Consider the following 18,248-nt stretch of genomic DNA (forward strand, 5'->3'; position numbering starts at 1 on the left):
CTACTACCAAAGCAAGGACTATTACTTCAGCTACAGAATTGCTTCTTAAAAATTTTTAACCTTTCCTCTCAAGAAGAGAGATGTTTGAATTCTTTGAAAAGGTAAAGGTTTTGATTTTTGAAAGAAATTAATACTGGAAAAAAATTCTTAGAAATGCACAAGCTGTTTCTGCTGGAACTTTCCATTCAACCCAGTGAATGAAAAGGTAGGATCTAGATAGTCAAAGTTTGACAAAATTGTAAGCAACTAGAAATTTATTTTAATGGCACGTATAAGATAACCTGAATTTTAAGATATGTAAAGGTTTTATATTTATATAAAATTTATGTTATACAATAGGCTAACAGTTTCTTCTGAAGAAAACATATGGAATGTTTGACCTTAAAAGCAGATCCAGATTTCCCAAGTTCTAGAATTTTTGAATCTCATTTTCAACTCACATCATCAATGCATTCAAAAATCTCTTTGAACATAGATCAGAATAAAAGAGTTTCTGTTGTTTCTGTAGTATGAAGAAATAAACCTTGTGAACAATAAGATTTTAGATTGAAAAAGAAGTGTGAACACTTAACAAACAGGAAACACACAACTTTTATAAGTCATAACAACTGAGGACATAAGGAAAACATATTCTATGATGAGGGTGGTGAGGCACTGGAACAGTGTTGCCCAGGGAAGTTGAGGATGCCCCATCACTGGAAAGGTTCAAGGACATGAAGGACAAGGAAGGGTTCAAAGACAAGGGTTCAAGATGGATGAGCTTTGGGCAATGTTGTCTGGGGGAAGGTGTCCTTGCCCAAGGCAATGGAGCTGAAACTAGATGATTTTAAAGGTCCTCTCTAACCCAAACTATTCTGTCATTCTATGAACTGATAATACTGGAAAAACCTATAAATATTATATTTGTGCACCAAGGTAGTTGGTGCACCAATAAAGTTGTAGGAAAAGAACATGAAGTGAATTTTATGAGCCTGATAGATGCAAAAAATGCCTATCTGTACAGAATTTTCTCTCAATGTCTTGGTGTCTTTGATATATGCCAGTTTTAAAGGGCTCTTTGGGCAATCAGTGGGAGGGGTCAGTTATGAGGAAGATAAAGGAATAGTTAGGCTAGCTAATCCCAATGCCCCCTCACAACACACCCGGCATGTGTCCTGGTGCTTCTCGTGATGACTGGAAGTGGCAGGAGGAGAAGGGTCACCTGGGTTTGGTGGCCTCTGTGGCAGTCCTTATTTCGGTGTGACGTTGTCAGCTGCCGTGGCACGTGGCAGCTGCCTCCCACGGAGGCTGTGCAGGGCTTTCTGCTGTGCCCCAGCACGTCCCGCTCTACCTGGTGCCAAGGAAAAGCATATGGCCGGGGCCACTCTGCCCGCTCAGCAGTGCCAGGAACAAAAGCCTGGTTGTTACAAACCCTGCCACGAAAAAACATCTTTTTCATACATCTCTACACTTTACAGAGAGAGAGGAAAGGAGCAGAAGAGGTGCGTTTGCTTTGCTTTCCCTAATGAAACATAACCAAAGCGGGGAATGCATCCTTTGTTTCCAACCTGACATGCCCAGCATGTGTTTGGCCAGATAACAAAATAAGGAGAACGTGTGATGAGCGAGGTTTTCTCGATGCCATGGCAGCTGACAGAGGGCTCATCCCCCCGGCGCTCCCCGTAAAACGATCCGCGCTTCCTCCAGACAATGCGGCCCTTGTGCGGAACAGCTGTCTCGGGGAGACGGCTCGCTGCTGTTTGACAGTAGCTTGTATGTTACATAGATACGTAGGGTATTATCTAGCTGGGAATGGATCTACCAGATGGGATTGAATGTTTCTAGCTGGGAAATGGAGTCTGCTGCTCTGTATAAAAACAAGCTGTGGTTCAGCGGCTGCACAATGAAATGCCAATATAGAGAGAAATGTGGCTTCCATTCTGCCATGAATTATTTATTGGATAGTATATTCTGGTTCTATCTGAAATAATTTTCTGATAAAGCTGCAGCTTGTGTGACAGGCAGATGAACACCAATCACACTTCAAGCTAACATACTTGATGTGATTTCAGTGTATTTTGCAGTTACAGGGAAGTTGGCTACAAACTCTAGGGCTCTCATAAAAAAAAGAAAAGATGTTACACATCTGAGGCTAAACACCTTGTGAGACTTGATTGACGCTTTGGATCAGGCCTCAAGTGAAATCAACTGTTGACTTTTTTTTTGTTTTTTTCCTCAACCATCTGCTTGCTCCTCCTACCTCTCCCCTGTAAAATTTCAAATAGGCAGAGCCTCACCACAGCTGTTGGTGACTTTTGGCTCAGACCTCTATTGTCACCGTTTACATACAAAATTAGCACCATCAGACCTGGCTCCCTGCACAGCTCCGACCATTTTTTTTTCCCAGCAGGGGTGGGCACGGGAGCATATTCCTATGGCCTTGGCCTGTCTTTGGTGGGGCTTTTTGCCGTTGTTCATATTGACATTCTTGGAAGAATCATAAAGCTTCCCCTGCCCCCTCTCCAGAAGTTTCTCTTTCACATGAGGTTGTACTGTGGCTTTGGTGTAAAGATAACCATCAGAAGCAAACAGCAGGCCTGATTCACCACAAGTCAGGTGTAATGTGGGTTTAGTGGTGAGAAAAGCCAGGCCAAATCATGTAAAAAGTAAAACAGAAAACCAAGGCTCTCACAAGACCTGTCATTATAATTCTCCTGTGTGTATACAGTAGCCCTCTGGGCTAGTGTGTGAATAAAGGTCGACCTCAAATCTGCAGGAACCTCACTGCTCAGAACCAGAGCCTCTACAAATTCATTCGGTTCTGACAAATTATGCAATGCTTACACACTGTCTGCTGTTTTGGTTTGTTTCAATTGTTTCAAAAGAAAACACAAAAAGTAAAGGTTAGATGCAAGAGAATAAAGTTTAGGAAAAGGTACATTTTTCATGATAGTTGTGCATGGCAAAATAAGAGAGACCCATGAGCTCACACTCAGCCATAAGCATGGAAAACCATTCCTCTGCAGGGCTTCTCCAAGCAATCCCAGCCTCTGGTGCTCCGAGGAGTGAGACAGCCTCATCCTGCCGTGGGCTGGGACAGCCGTGCAGAGGGATGGTCACCAGCCTGACATGTGGCCGAGTCCTGCTGGAATCCCCCTGGCTACGTGCCTCTGGCCATATGCCCAACTCATCCTTTTCTTGTTCTGGTTTTCTTTTGTCCCCAGTAGGGACTTCTCCCTACACGAGGGTTTCTCAAAGGAAAGCCAGCAAGGAAAGCCCTACCAGTGCCCAGAGGCTAGCAAGGCAAAAAGTGAAATCCACAAGCAAGGAAACGATCTAGTTAGGGAAAAAAAAAAACATTAAATGTGCTAATAAAAGCCAAGTAAGTCAGAGAACACATGGAAACTGCTTTAATCCAAATGAGAAGCATTTGCTCATGCAGACAGCCTTATTACTTTCAATGAGATCACTCCTGTAAGTATATATGACTCAAAGAAAGGACTGCTCCTTCCCTAGTTTGTTCCATTTGGCTGTTTTCTCCTTAACAGCTGAGCTTAAGACCTGAGCAGTAGCTTTAAGTTTGAATTTCCTGGCTTTTGTCATACTTGGCGTTATTTAAATGTAGCTCTGTCAACATGAATAGGCTAAAATGCTGGTCCATCCTGGCTTGGAAATGGATTGTGACAGCTCTGTGGCAGGATTGCTTCATATGCATAGTGCCCAGCCAACATCTGCAACGCAAATGTCAGGCTGTGTCCCTGTAATTTCAGCTATTGTTCCTGCCACTTGCTCCTGGGGCAATGAGCAAGTCCCGGTATTCCCTTCCCTAGCCTGGGCCCTGCCTATCAACCAGGTGTTTTCACGTTAAGGGCATTTGATAGTCAGGAGTCGTAAAGTGCCTCCTTTGTCACTTGTTAGACCCTGAGGCCTGTCAAAGTTCAAATGCAAATACATCAGTTGGGGTTTTAAGGCCAAATAGTGCTGTCCCTTCTCAAAACTCCCCTGGTTTCTCTATGTGATTACTTTTCACATCACTTCATGTGGGTTTTGTTATTTTCTTATATTTTGTTATCCTTATTATACACAGAGTCATCTTCCTAGTTAGAGCAGATGACAATAACTATTTTTTCTGCTTGTGTTCACAATTCTTTTTTTTTTTGTTGTTTTCCTATTTCTTTTCCAATGAAGACATGGAAGAGGGAAACAAATAGAGCTCCACAATTTCAAAACAGGTCCTGTGCAATTCTTAGAACCAAGAGAAGCAAGAACTTACTGCTTGAACAGCAAACAGTCCAAGTCTATTTTCAAGAATGTTTTAAAATAAGAACATGTTGGGGAATTAATGACACAAGGATATTCACTGTCATGTATCTGTCCTAGAATAATATTCTGTGATTCCTAGATAAGATTAGTAATAGTGAGGAGGCATTCCACAGTAGCTGAATTCCATCAAAATAGCTGTAAGTTCTTCAAGAATAGACATAATTGTCCATGTCTTAAGAAATGTCACAGGAGAGAACCGGATTTACAAGGAAGATAGGTCAAAGCAAGAAGGGAGAAAAAAAAAAAAAAGGGAAAAATTCAAACTATTAAAACAAAACACTGCAGTACACACACTTCTCCCTCTGGGGAAGAGGTGACAGCAAAGCATATGATGGATGTTAATAATGTTGCTTAATGCATTACTGGAAGGCATTCAGATCCAACAGTGCTGAGTGTGCTGTATAGTCCTGTATGGAACAGAAAGCAGATATGAATAACATTATATAGGTGTTTAAATCCATTATGATTGCATCTTGATGGGTTGGGATTTTTTGTTGCTTGGTTTTATATGTTTTCTTTGTATCCTATTAGCTGAACACAGCAATTTGAATGTTTATGTGTTTTTCCTCCTGCACCCCATCTCCCTTGCTGTTAAAGATTACTCTGATTCTTTTCTGATTTGTTTTGAGTATTATCTTTGTAATTCCATTTATTTTCTTGGTATTTGGCTTCAAACCTTGCAGGCTTTTCTTCTAAGAAAATCTATTGGTCTATTTTTGCTTTTGATTTTTCAGTACACCTTGGCCTTTCTGTGGGGCACCAAAGATTTTGTCTGAGTAAGCAAAATGAGCACTGTGCCTTGAAACACTAAAAGCAGCATGGGTTTGGAAACAAAACTTAGGCTATTGATAAGGCTTTGTGTCTTCTAGAGACATTCCTTTCAGCTTTTTGTATGCTTTGTGTTTTGTCTTTTTTTCTCCCCTAACTTCCGTGACAGAGTTGGTTGTTGACCAGTTGCACATTAACAGACCCCTTGCTTTTGAGGGGTGAGGAATCAGTGACACTTGACTAGATACAGCCACAGCCACAGCAGAAGTGGCAACAATAGAGAACAGCATCAGCATGCATCCCGCAGTCAGCTGGGATGATGGTTTTTAGGCAAATAGCCAGTCACTAGGCAGCCAAGGACAAGGACTTCCTTTTCCCTCTGCTGAGATCTCTGAATATTAAGCTCTTCTTCCCCAAAAGAAAGAGGCACATTACCATCCATCATCAACAAGTTGTATATACATTTCTTCATGCTTGGGATGTGATTTCCAAATCATTTGGTGCAGGTTTCCAGGAAAAGATCACCTTTTTTTATCCTTTTTTTTTTCTTTTTTTTTAATCCCAAGAAGTTGAGAGACTTTTTTCTCCCCTTCTCAAGTCTTGGGAAGCGTCAGAGTGGCCGAACTCCAGATGAGGCAGCTGTTCCCAAATATACTCAGTGGGAAGAGTTTTCATAACAATGGGAACCACATGAAAGCTCTCGGAGTAGCTCCTCCTACTATTGAAAAGTCCTTTCAGTTGAGTGGTTTGCATATTGGGTTGCATAAATGACTAGACACACCAAGGGGTCCATTTTCAGCGCTGTGCGCATAGAATTAGACACGCAAGCCTTGCTAACAATAATTAGAGTTGTGTGCAAAACTCCCTGCGCAATATGCTGAAAATATTCTGCTTAGTGAATCTTCCAGCTCACGGCTATTTCCTGGCAGTGCTGAGCTGAGTTCTGGGAACAAAATGAAAGTCTGGGCTCTGTGTGTGTTCACAGAGCTCTCTCCTATAGGTTCAGAAAAAAATGTGAAAAGACTCTCTTCCCTCCCACTTTTTCTCCACTTTGTATGTCTGAAGTATAAATGAACTCCACATCCCACTTTTCCTTCAATAGCCTTGAGAAGTGAGCTTTGAGGCTGGTGAAGGAAAATCCATTTGCCTTGAAGGAGGAGAACACAGATTTCATATAAGTGTGTATCGAGTTTCAGTTTATCACAAGTATTGGTGCCAGTCTGCTTAGCATGTGGCTACTCAAACCCTTGGAGAGGCCTTTCTCTTACCAAGCACTGCATGGTGGCATTCTGGTAGCCAGCACTGCAGCCAGTCACAGGACCAATGAAATGCTAAAAATCTTGTTAAGGGGTTATCGCAAAGTTGCATGTATGTATTTATGTATGTATGTGTTTGTTTGTTTATTTTTCATTGTGGTACATCAAAATACTTCACAATATTTTCCCAGGGGAGCTCTGTTAATGCTGTCTTAACTTTCATGCGAAAAGTGACTGTGCCCAAGGGATGGTGCAGAAGATGGCAGCTTAGGACTAGTATTTCCTCTAGGCTCCACCAGCAATTCACTCACCTGGAGCTGGCCACTTCATCTGTTTGTTTTCCCCATTCCTCCTTCACCTGTCTCTTATATCCAGGCTGTAAACTTGTCACAGAAAAGTTGCTGTGTCTGTTTGAGGACTGGGACAATACGTGTATCTCTGAGTAGAAATGATAGCGAGAACTGTGACACAGTGGCTGCCATTCATGTTTTTCATTAAGGAAGTGGTAATATTTTAAAAATTCATTTAAATTAGTTGTTTAATCACTTGTTAACCAGAGAATTGGGCATAATAAGTTGTTTCAGCTGAGAGAGAAAATTCATGAAGGAGTCAGACAAATCTGTAATGCCAACCTGTTTTTTTTAAAGACATTTTTGGTGTTTTTTCTGAGCATTGGAAATCTCAAACAAATCGGTGGCTGCTATCTTCCTCAGAGCATCAATTCTTTCCCTCAGCAGTCCCTAAATTCACACTCTTGTTTTCTGGATTCACTGTCTTACTGCCAGCTGTGGCCATGTCAGCCTTTTCGCTGTTTCTGCATTCTTACTTCTTTATTCACACACACAAAGGTACACACATACACATGTGTTCACACACGTGTACAGGTACACACACACAGAGTCTCCCCCGGACCAGAACTCCCCAGGGAGCCCCTGAATGCACCAGTCTGTGGCTCGGTTTTGGGCAGTGTATTCCCAACTACTGCTGTAAAATCCCAGTGTCTGAATGCAACCAAAACAGTGTGAGCTCCTGCTTTATTCAGAGGCATTTACTATGGGCTGTCTTCTGGTTCACTGCAGCCCTTCACAGCACTCGGTCAGCGCAAAGGGGCCATAAGTACCCAGCTGTCTGTACAAAGGAGTCCTCAGCCAGCTGCACATGGACTCTGACACCTCCCTCCAAATCAGCAGCAAGGAGGAGAGGCCAGGGTGCCATTGCTCCCTGAAGGACTCCTGGGCATTTGAATTCAAAGGCAGAAGCAGCCTTGGGTTGTGCTCATGGAAAGTACTCAGAAGGTCCAGATGAGATTCATTGGCGTGCAGTAAAACAATCATCCCCTTTCTGGGGCTCTGGTCGAGCAACACTCAGCTACACCTGACAATGAGGCCTGAGTTGCTAAGTGAGGTGGAGAAGCAAACAGAGTTTGAGAGCTGCATGTCCTTGTGCAGGGAGCTGGGTTTGTATTCAAAGCCTGAGCCTGGGTCATAGTGATACGAGTGGTGACATTTCTGGTGAGCTTTCTATACAGCCTGCAGAAGCTTTGGATTAGCCACGTTTACACTGTCATTACAACTGGTTACAACTGGTCCCACTGAGAGTAAGGTGCAGCAACCTTTTACATATTTTTTGCCTCATGGAGATCTGACCTTAGACTTATCAACTTTTCTCTTTTTGTGGCTGAAAGATAACATACCTTTTGAAAGCCAGAGCTGACTGCTGCACAGCTTTCTCCTCTCTTTTTATAGGCTTTTACTTGCCTGCAGCAAAGAAAGCATTGTGACTTACTCTTCTTTTTCTCTCAGTTCTAGGGAAAATTCGAACTGCAGTGGGCAGTGCCCAGCTTCTCATGGCTCAGAAATTTTACCAGTTCAGAGAACTTTGTGAAGAAAACCTGGTATGTAATTTTTCTGCTAGATACTAATGTGTGCCTTTTACTAACCCTGTGAATAATCCTACATAAACTAAACTGATTTTCTAACATGGCAATTTTTCCAGTAAAGGCCCTGATATGAATTTGGGAGTAACTCAGATTTGTCAGAGTCAGCATGAGTTTCACAATAGCTTGAGACCCTCATAATAAAGGCAAAAAGGTTCAAGTGAATAATCACTGAGGCTCTGCTACTGACTTTAGAGGAGCAAGGATCTGTCCCTTGATCATTGAGTTCATGGGCACACGGATGGGTAAAACACCTTAAAGTCTTTAAGGGTGGATCAGAAATCTCCAAAGCTGAGCTTTCCCAGGTGCTCCTAAGAAACAAGCTCCAAACTAAAATCTGCCTCGGTGGAAAAATGCAACAGAAATTGGCTCTGTCTTACTAAGACTTCCAATTCTTAATATAAAAACTGAAAAAGCCTTCTGCTTGCACATCTTTGTGCAAATAACAGCCTACAACTGTGCAACCTGCTAGAGTCAAGCTCTGAAAAACTAGGAATAAAAGTGTAATCTCTGGTCTCCTTATGACTCTAAAAATATATACTTTATTGTTTTCAATAATTGCACCTTTCATGGTATAATCATCCTACCAAAATCCTTTGTCAGTGTGACTGTGAAAAGCACAAATAGAAATTTTATAGGGCAACCAACTGACTCTTTTGGGTTTATTGCTTCTGAAGAGGAAGAAAACTAAAGGCAGAGTAAAACCTGAGCCATGTAAAACATCATGCAAGGTGCTACTAATAATTTATTTCTTTATTTATTAACAACAAAATTAATAACAATATATCAGTGTAGTCTGACAAGGCCACAGCACCCACAAAGACTTGCTGACTGATGTAGAAACTCCTCAGCATTTATAAAAAAACATGCTTGAAGTGTGTGCATGCAACATCTCATTTTAATTAAACAGTTTCAGCTGGGAACCAGCTTATAGGGACAAATCCTGTGGAAAGCCTTCCCTCATACAAGCCTTGCCAGTGGAGCAGGGATTAGGTTTTGGGTACTCTCACTGCATGCAAAAAGTGTTCAGAGCTGGGGTGCACTTAAGGGACAGGATTTATTGGGTCTGGCCCAAGCCGTGCTGAAGATGCTGACTGTCCAGATACACTTCTGAGCAATGCTTGGGCTGATGAGCTTGTACACACAAAGCAATGCTCCCCACCTGTGTCCCAGTTTCATTCTTCCCAAAAATCTGCCTGTAAAAATGGGTTTACTGTGCTTCTGCATGCAGTCTTCTGAGCTTTTCACCCAGCACAAGTTATTCTTGACAAGCAGAAAAAAAAAGGAAGAAATTGGCCTGAGGTCTCTAAGAGAAAATATCACTTAGTGTATTTTTGTAAACCTTACATTCTCAGAGTGCAGAAAAAGTGTTCAAAAAATGGTATATCAGTATTTGCACATGTATCACTCTTTTTTACAAGTGTGAGCATGGTGGGGAGTCCTTCCTCATGAAAGTGAAGAGGAGGATGGCAATTCATTTCAGTGCAGATAGGATTGCCACCAGCTGTGCCCAGGAACATCCCTAGGCAGATCCTGCCACAGGGGCCCTTTACCCTGAGTCTGTGGGGGAACCTGCTGCCTTTGGTGAGTGGGTGTTTGCAGGGCACACAGCTCAACGCCGAGCCAGATTCCTCAAAATAAAACCCACCAGTAAGTAATGCTTTGCTTTGCTCCTCTCTCTGGGTCTCATCCATCACTTGGATCTGCTCAAACTGCTTTGCTAGCCAGATTTGTAACCATTTGCATGAATTCTTTACATTAAGAAATACTAAAGCAAACATGTTTTTTTCTTGTGTTACACAGAATCCTAATGCACATCCACGGCCGACCTCCCAGGATTTAGCAGGGTTTTGGGATATGCTGCAGTTGTCCATAGAAAATATTAGTATGAAATTTGATGAACTTCATCAGTTAAAGGCCAATAATTGGAAACAGATGGATCCTCATGACAAGAAGGTAGAACACTGTAGATTTTGTATGCTTCATTTAAAACCCTGCACAAATACTGGACAGATTAAATAGGCCTCTGTGTTACAGCGTTGACGTTAAAAATGTGAAATGAAGCTCATATCAAATTAATTTCATTGTAATAACAATGTTTACATAATAATCATCTGGGATCTTATCTGTAATATGTTTCAGGCATATTTTTAAACCAAATCTGTCTTTGTGAATCGGATGATGGGAATGTGGTACTTTGTTAAGCTTTACATTTAATCATATTAGATGATCAATCGTTGGAAGGAACTGCCTTATATATTGATTCTTAAAATTAAATAAATCACATTTACGGTTCATATTATTGCATACAGCAAGAGTTCTAGGTTGTGTTACTGAAAAAACCAGGGAAGCACTGTAACCATCACTGACTTTGGTAGCCAGGTTACAAACAGCAATATCAAAAATATGCCTTCCAAAATGTTACATGAAAAAATTACAATTTTATGTCCATTTGTTTGTTTTTTATTTATTTTGGGCTTTTTTTAAAAGGGTGATTTCACAAACACATTCACTTTCCTGGTATTGTTGTTTACCTGAGGTAGCATAAAGTCATCTGGAGCTTTGGTGGGGATTTTTTCCCTTTTTTCTTTTTTTTTTTTGGTAAATGTAGTCTTCCTCTGTCATCATTAAAAAATATCACATCCAAGTGTAAGTCACATTTCACATTACATTCTCATTTGGCACCATCGCCTTTTTTTTTCTCCTCACTATCCACCTCAAGACAAACAGCACTTGTGTGAGCCAAAATACACAAATGTTTCAGAAAATCCTTAGGGCACAGACCCATTCCTAGAGGAACCAAGAGTCTAATGTCGCGCTGCTGTAGGTATGTAATTTGGTGGCTGAATTTCCGCTGTGACTGGTCTGATAGCAATGAACACAGCCAACAGGTAGGGTCACCAGAAGGAGGGGGAGCACAATTTGCAGGTACAGTGGCTCAGACAGGAGTCCTGGCTACCTCAACTTAAGGTCAGCTGGCTGCCGATGACCAAAGTCGTGTGTTCTTTTGGACAAATAACCATAATAATATCAAACCCCGTTAATCTTGCAGCAGGAAGCTTGTACAGGCAGTGCTGGTAGCACTATTCCTCCTCCTCCTCCAATCAAGACTAAATATTCATTCCTGACTTAGGAGTGCCATGTTCACACCATTTGTGCACACCTAGTGTGTTTTGTAGGGGAATGAATGGGGATGTGTTTTCCTAGCCCAAGGTACTGAAGGCAAGTCATTTTCTTATCTTCTTTTTTTTTTCCAGTATCTATCAGAAAAGGAAGTTAAAACTGCCAAACATGGATGCACAGAAATGCTGGTATATGATCTTTCATTAGCTTTTACAGTAAAGTGGGTAGGCTGAGTGTTTGCAATTGTAGCAGTAAGAAATGAGAGCTTTCAAAAAAAATGTGCCTTTTCTTTGCTTCTGAAAAACATTTCAAAGAGTTTCCAACAAAAAGAAGACTATAGCAGTTTAAAGGAAGTTAAGTAGTGCTGAAGAAAGGGACCTGTAGTAGGAAGATAAAGATTTTAAAGAATTACACTGTGTTCCTGTTTCAACAGCATTTGTCTATGATTTTAGATGAAACAGATTGTCTCCTTTCTTAAAAAGGATTTTTAAAAAAAAAGGAAGAAAAAACTTTCTGTGGAATTGATATTTGCCTTTGGCCTTTGCCACTGGGCCCTTTTTAAGCAGCATAGATTAATCCTTGGATGGAGAGAAAAAGCAAAGTATGAATAAGTGTAACTAAGCACCTTTATATTTTGAGCCATGGAAGCTGTTGTGAGCAGCATGAGAGAAAACGAAAGGGCAGAATGGGACCTTTGTAGTGTGATAAAATCCCTTCGCTCAGAGACCGTGTTCACAGTTGGAAGGGGATGTAACTTAAAAGACAATCTAATTAACTTGACAAAGTCTTTGTGGACGCCTGAAATTCAGTTCTGAATACACTTTTCTTTTATGAGGTCCTTCTCAGAGGGGTTTTTTTGGTTGGGTTTTTTTTGTGGGTTTTTTTTCCTGTTTTTGGTTTTTTATGTGTGTGTGTGTGTACATGCACCAGGATATACATAAAAGCCCTCCTTGTTGGTCACATATCTGGAGCTAGCTGCCACCATGATGATTAATGCATGTTTTCTTAACGGTTTTTAAGTTTTTCCTACCAGATTTTCTATTTCTAGCTGAATGTAGCTTCATGCCTATTTAGCTCAAGGCCAGAGTTTATGAGCTTGCAAAGCAAGACCCTGAGCATGGGATTTTTGAGCAGTCACTAAACTGCTACGAAGTAGATACATAAACATGTGGTGTGTTTTTTTTAAAACTACTTATTCTGATGCACCAGCTGCAGACAGCTAGCTCCCATCTGCACTTGGGAATGCCAAAGCCATGGCACCTCGGTGTTGCAGGAGCACCTAGCGCTATGCACGGATAGAAGAGGGTGGCCCGGGAGCTGGGGCTCTCCAGAGTTCCTCTGCCGAGAGCAGCGTTCCCTCCCGGCTGCCCCGGTGGCGGGAGGTCGGTCTCTTTCCTAGTCCGTGGCACTAAGCAGGTAGCGGTGGGGGCCCCGGCCCCGGCAGCACCGTCCCGAGGAGGAGTAGCACGGCGGCCGGCCCTCCCCTCCCCTTTGCCCTTGCCCCATGGTTATGAACCCTTGAGCACAAAAGGCAGTTGACTGAAGACAGAAAGGCAGATAAGAGCTAACAAACCTTAGGTAAAATGTGTGTTCTAACTACTGATATATCCTAGTTTTTCCCGCCTTTCCCTGAGAAGCTGTATAATGCCATTAACCTTCTGCTTTGATCAGGAGAGAAGGGTCCCTCCTCCAGTGCCAAAGAAGCCATCGAAAGGTCAGGTGCCACTCATACGAGAACGCTCTCTGGAAAGCTCGCAGCGTCAGGAGGCCCGGAAACGGCTGATGGCTGCCAAGCGCGCTGCGTCGGTTCGCCAGAACTCAGCTACCGAGAGCGCCGAAAGCATTGAGATATACATCCCCGAAGCCCAGACCAGGCTATGAAGGGATCCAGCCGGGAGGACTCTATCTGGCAAGACAAGCCTCATGTATAATCTGCCCCTCTAGGCTCCTGCTCAAGGTCACCACGAAGTATTTGTACCTCCTCCTCTCTCTCTCGCTCTCTGTCCCTACTCTCCCCCTCCCCTCTCTCTGTACGCAGCTGCCCCGATGCTCCCAGTGAACTCCACTGCCGTGGCGTAGTTGTCGGTCCTCCGAGAGATGTCCTCTAATCACCCTTGCTTTCTGAAGGTTCACCCATGTCATCACGATGCTTTGTCACATGTACTGATGCTGCCACTTTGCCTCATGTAAACGAGCACGATCCTTTTTTCTTTTCTGTTTGGAACAAATAAACGCAGCACTCAGACTTCCACACACCCACGCACCTGTACAGTAGATGCTCCATTTAACTTACTCATGATCTTTAGTTGATCTAAAGCTAGTCTGTTACCCAGTGTACAGCAATATCAAACTGTAGGGGACTTTGGTATTTTCAGTCATGCAGGGTGATCCTTTCGGACTCTGCCGTCTTCCTCACAAAAGATGAAAGGAGCTATGACTTGGATTCCCTTATTTTTATTACTGTTTTTTCTTTTTAAAGCAGATGGCGCACTTTATTCTAAACCTCCAAATCACATCTTCACCTGAATTAAGGAGTCACACAAGGGGAGGGAGCTGGGGTGGGAGCGGGGAGGGGGGGACCAAAAGAAACCCCACAGCTCTGGCAGGTGAAAAGGTGGAAGTATATCCCTCAGATGAGATGGTGAGGGATATAAAAAGATCCTGTGGAAAGATACCTGCACACTCACAGCTGCACAAACTGCCTCATTTTTATTTCATCAATCACTACTTAAACATTTCAATCAGCAGAAGATTGTAAATTCGATCTTCCAGGGAAATAATCTATTTTGAAAGGCAATAAAAGAGTAAAAAGGAAGGAAATAAGAAGCAATGACAGTTGAAGAGATAATATAAAAGAAGGATTTTCTTGTCCAAGTATTAAGAATTTTTAAAATTGTACTGTATTGTCAATTCCTCTTGTATTGTATTGTATGGATTATATTGGTAAAAAAAAAAAGAAAAAAAAAGAAAAAAAGCTTGGTTTTGTTGATGTCTTAATCTCGGTGGGACCATCCAATCTCATACGTCTACGCAGCCACACACGGACACCTGTAGGTGAATTACTGTACATGGAGCCTCTGATGCTTTTCCAAGCCAGGCTTGCTTTGCTCTTTCCACAGCTGGTTGTATGCTACAGTTCAGACTGCTTATCACGAAACCGTCCATATCTAGGAGTAAATTTCTAATTCAGCCTCCTCTTAATAGTATAATGTACTCACTTGAACAAGAACAATAGACTATTTTTCACAAATTATGGGATCAATATGAACTTAATATTTTTCACGACAAGCCTTCCTACCCTGGCTTCTGCCATTGTTTTGCAATCACGAAAAATATGCATCCTAAGTAGCTCATTAATAGTGGGCGGAAATGGCAGATAATAGGGCTGGAGAGAAGCCTGAGAGGTCAGCTCCTGTGTGTCTGTCCCCTCCAACCACCTCTGGCTGGGACAGGGGCTTGTCCTCCAGCTCCTCTGATGAGGAATGATGCCGACCACGCTGCTACTGGAATCTCTTGTGCCAACATTAGGAAAGCTATGTCAGGCATGTTGCTGAAAGCGAGTTGTGTGCATGCGAGCGAGCGAGTGTGAGTGCGCACAGGTGTGCCTAGCTGGCATGTGCTGCTGCCAGCCGAATTAGCGTGAGCTGCTTTGGGTGACAGGGCTGCTCTGGGGGACAGGGCTGCTCTGGGGGACAGGACTGGTGTGAGCAGAGGAGCGCTGTGCTGCCCTCAGCGCGTGTGCAGTCCTGCAGCGATGTTTTCCAGACTCCTCTGCTGCTCCCTGCGCGTTCTTCACCCTGTCTGCCAGGGCAGGGGTACGCGGGAGAGGAAGGCAGGCTGCTCTCTGCTCCCAGTGGGCACAGGCACAGGGACAGGGACAGCCCCACCATGGAGGGGCACAGGTGGAAGCCCTTGCTGCACGCCAGTGCTGGCTGCCTGTGCCCATGGCAGCTCAATCTGTATGGACAGTCCAACCAGTGAAAAACCCCACTGCACATGTGGCGCAATTCTGCAGCTTGCACTTAAAAAGCATTGAAAACCGTCATCGAAAAGTTAAGCTCTTGCTAAAAGTATTCATCGAGACCATGCCAGACAGCTTCTTTTCCTATGACATCATAGCCAGGTGCTAATTTAATTTTATTCGAGAAAATAGGAGAGGTAATAGGTTCTGGCACCAAGTATTTTCATGAGAGCATACTAAAACCACTAGAGAATTTGCTACCTCTCAAAGCCATCGATATCTGAGCTATGTCTTTATAAACAGGGCACAAATATTTACTGCTGTGGTTTACAAGATAAGGGCTAATAATTTAATATATAAAAGACTTTTAACTAGAGTAATCAGAAATCCAGTGTAACTCTAGAGTGCTTGGTGTTACAGGAGCTTCAAAAGGTTTGACCCTCTAAGCGTTTGAATACCAGTGTATTTGCTAGTTTTGAAACACTGCGTTTAACTTTTAGCAGCAACAAAACATCACCGTGTTTGCAGTATGTAATAGTGCCAACTGCCACTTTTGAGCATATATAGTCATAGGAAGTATTAATTATTTGGAACTCATTTGTACTGAAGTATTCAAAGCAGTACCTAGGTGAGAGTCCACATTCACAACTGTGTCGCAGACTTACTTAGTTTTGTGAACGTTTTACGAAAGATGAGTTAAGACTTTGGTTGACAAGTGGCTACAGAAATTTATATCCAGCAAGTTCTCCCCTAAAAAAGCAGAAAAGTGAAGACTGTCTAGTCTTGTACATTACAAATTATTGTATTTGTATATCATAGAATATTTTTTGTATCTATTTTAAATGAATTTATTCTTAGCTGAATGCTTGTTAGTTCATTTGGCACTGGAGAGGTTATTATGATGTTTGCCTAGTTTTTTAGCAAAATGTTAAAAATACAGCCAATACCAGAAAATACAAAATAAAATAATTCTGCCCAGAGAATGCCACTAGTTAACCACTTGACTCACTTACAAACACTAATGCTAGTATATTTGCTCCATCATCTGTTTTAGTATAATTTGTAACTATTTGTTTTTAGTCTAAACTGCCCAGTGTATTTTAAAAATGCCTATATTCTGTTTCACTTTGGGACTAAACTATTGCTTTTTTTTTTTCTTGGGGGAAATTTTAGAAAAGGTTGGTTTTGTCTCCTGCTTCAAAAGTTTAAAAAGAAAAAAAAGAGGTATTTATTATATTTTTTGCAGATGTTTCCATAAAATTCTCATAATCTTTTTGTAAAGAAAGATGAAGAAATGGATTAAAGATTTTTAATATTTGAAAAGGTAAATAGAAATAATTTATTTGTAATATATTTGATTTTATTTATTGGTGTTCCCTTAATGCTTTGATGTGCACTATCACTTTAATTTAAACTGTATCATTGTGAATTTATTGGGGGTTTTGGTTTTTTGGTTTTTTGTTTTTTTTTTTTTTTTTTTTTTTTTTTAAGGAAAACTGTCAAATGCATATTTTAAGTAGAATGTAAATCACTGGCCTACCTGCATTCCCAAATGTGATTTTAAAAATGTTTTTGATTTGAAACAAAAGACACAAATTTGAAAGCCTTTAGACAGAAAAGAGTGTTTTTATGGCTTAATGATTTGGGTTTCCATAGGATTATCTATCTGGTTTGTGTGTGGACAGGAAAATGTAAATAGATGAATGTTTCCCATAATGTAAAAAGAGCAAATTAATAAAATAATTAATGCACTGCTTGTAAGAGCTGTGGGTTTTCAATGCAAATTCATTCTTCCAGAACTGCCAAGGCATTTCATTTGATGTGGTCAAGGATAAAAGCACGACAACCAGAATATTTCTCTTAAGCTCTCATTGCTTAAGACTAGCCCTGCAAAGTCTCATCCAAAGCATCCTGCTGAGCACCCTGGAAGCGTTCATCTGCACAGAGTTGCTCACAGGCATAAAAGTTGCCATGATCAAGGCCTTGAGCCTTAGCAAAATCTTCAAAGGCGCTTCTGCACAGAGCTCAGCCAAACCCCGCTGAAGATGCCAGGAGTTACACTGGGGACTTCAAAAGAAGTGGCAAGAAGACCCCAGCCTGTTTGGTTTTCCCCTCGCTGGTTCTCTTTCATTTTCTGCTTATGTCCCGTGATGTCTGAATTTTTGGGGGCAAAAGAGATTCCTGGCAGGCATAGCTAACTTTCCCTTCACTGAAATCCTGTTCCATATGGGGTTTTTTCCACTGGGTGAAATAAAGACAGTCCAGAAACATGTCCTGGATGATGTTCATGGTTATACCAGTATTTAAACAGGTCCTGATTCAATTTGTAGTACTTAGCAGTTACATTTATTAGTATGCCAGTGCTGCACTATATAATGTCTGCCCCTGTTTAGACCCTCAGCACAGAAAGACCAGAAACATTTGTGCTGCAGATCCATGGGCAGCGAAAATTCTGCTTAACACCAAGATGAGGGATTTTTCTTCACACGCTGGAATTTATGTGCTCATTAGTCACTGATAAATGGATGCATCGGGGATGGGGGGGGAAACACTTTATTACTTTAAAAACTTCCTGAAGTGTCTGGTACCTTTTTGTAATGAGAACAGCTCAAAGGGAGTAAATAGCAGGTATGTTTCACACTGTTCTCCAGCAGAGTAAGGAAGTCCAAGCCATGGCTCAACCCCGCCTTTCACGCAGGTAAACTTTCTCTGTATTTATACTCAATGTTTCCTTCCAGATCAAATCAGAAGCCTTCCCCAGAAGTATATCTTGCTGTCAGTTTGTTTGCCAATGTCTGTTCTCTCCTGCAAGACATTGTTTTTGCATCACGCAATAGGCAAATAATTCACTTCAGCCATCAGTTTGGAGCATGCTCGCCTATCAAATCTGATGACTTTGAGC

General features: G+C 41.8%; 1 protein-coding gene across 2 annotated transcripts in view; it reads left to right on the plus strand.

Moving 5' to 3' along the window:
* DLGAP1 (DLG associated protein 1) overlaps positions 1-13,914 on the plus strand; it is a 142,845-nt gene extending 128,931 nt beyond the window's left edge. For both annotated transcript variants that reach the window (XM_059476252.1, XM_059476259.1), the window contains 3 exons: positions 8,129-8,220; positions 10,066-10,218; positions 13,057-13,914. In XM_059476252.1, coding sequence (XP_059332235.1) covers positions 8,129-8,220; positions 10,066-10,218; positions 13,057-13,266 — 455 coding nt within the window. In that variant the 3' untranslated portion in view covers positions 13,267-13,914. The remainder of the gene's footprint in view (positions 1-8,128; positions 8,221-10,065; positions 10,219-13,056) is intronic.
* The last annotated feature ends 4,334 nt before the right edge of the window (positions 13,915-18,248 follow it).

This window comes from Ammospiza nelsoni, chromosome 1 (genome assembly GCF_027579445.1).
Source record: "Ammospiza nelsoni isolate bAmmNel1 chromosome 1, bAmmNel1.pri, whole genome shotgun sequence".
Taxonomy (NCBI): Eukaryota; Metazoa; Chordata; class Aves; order Passeriformes; family Passerellidae; genus Ammospiza; species Ammospiza nelsoni.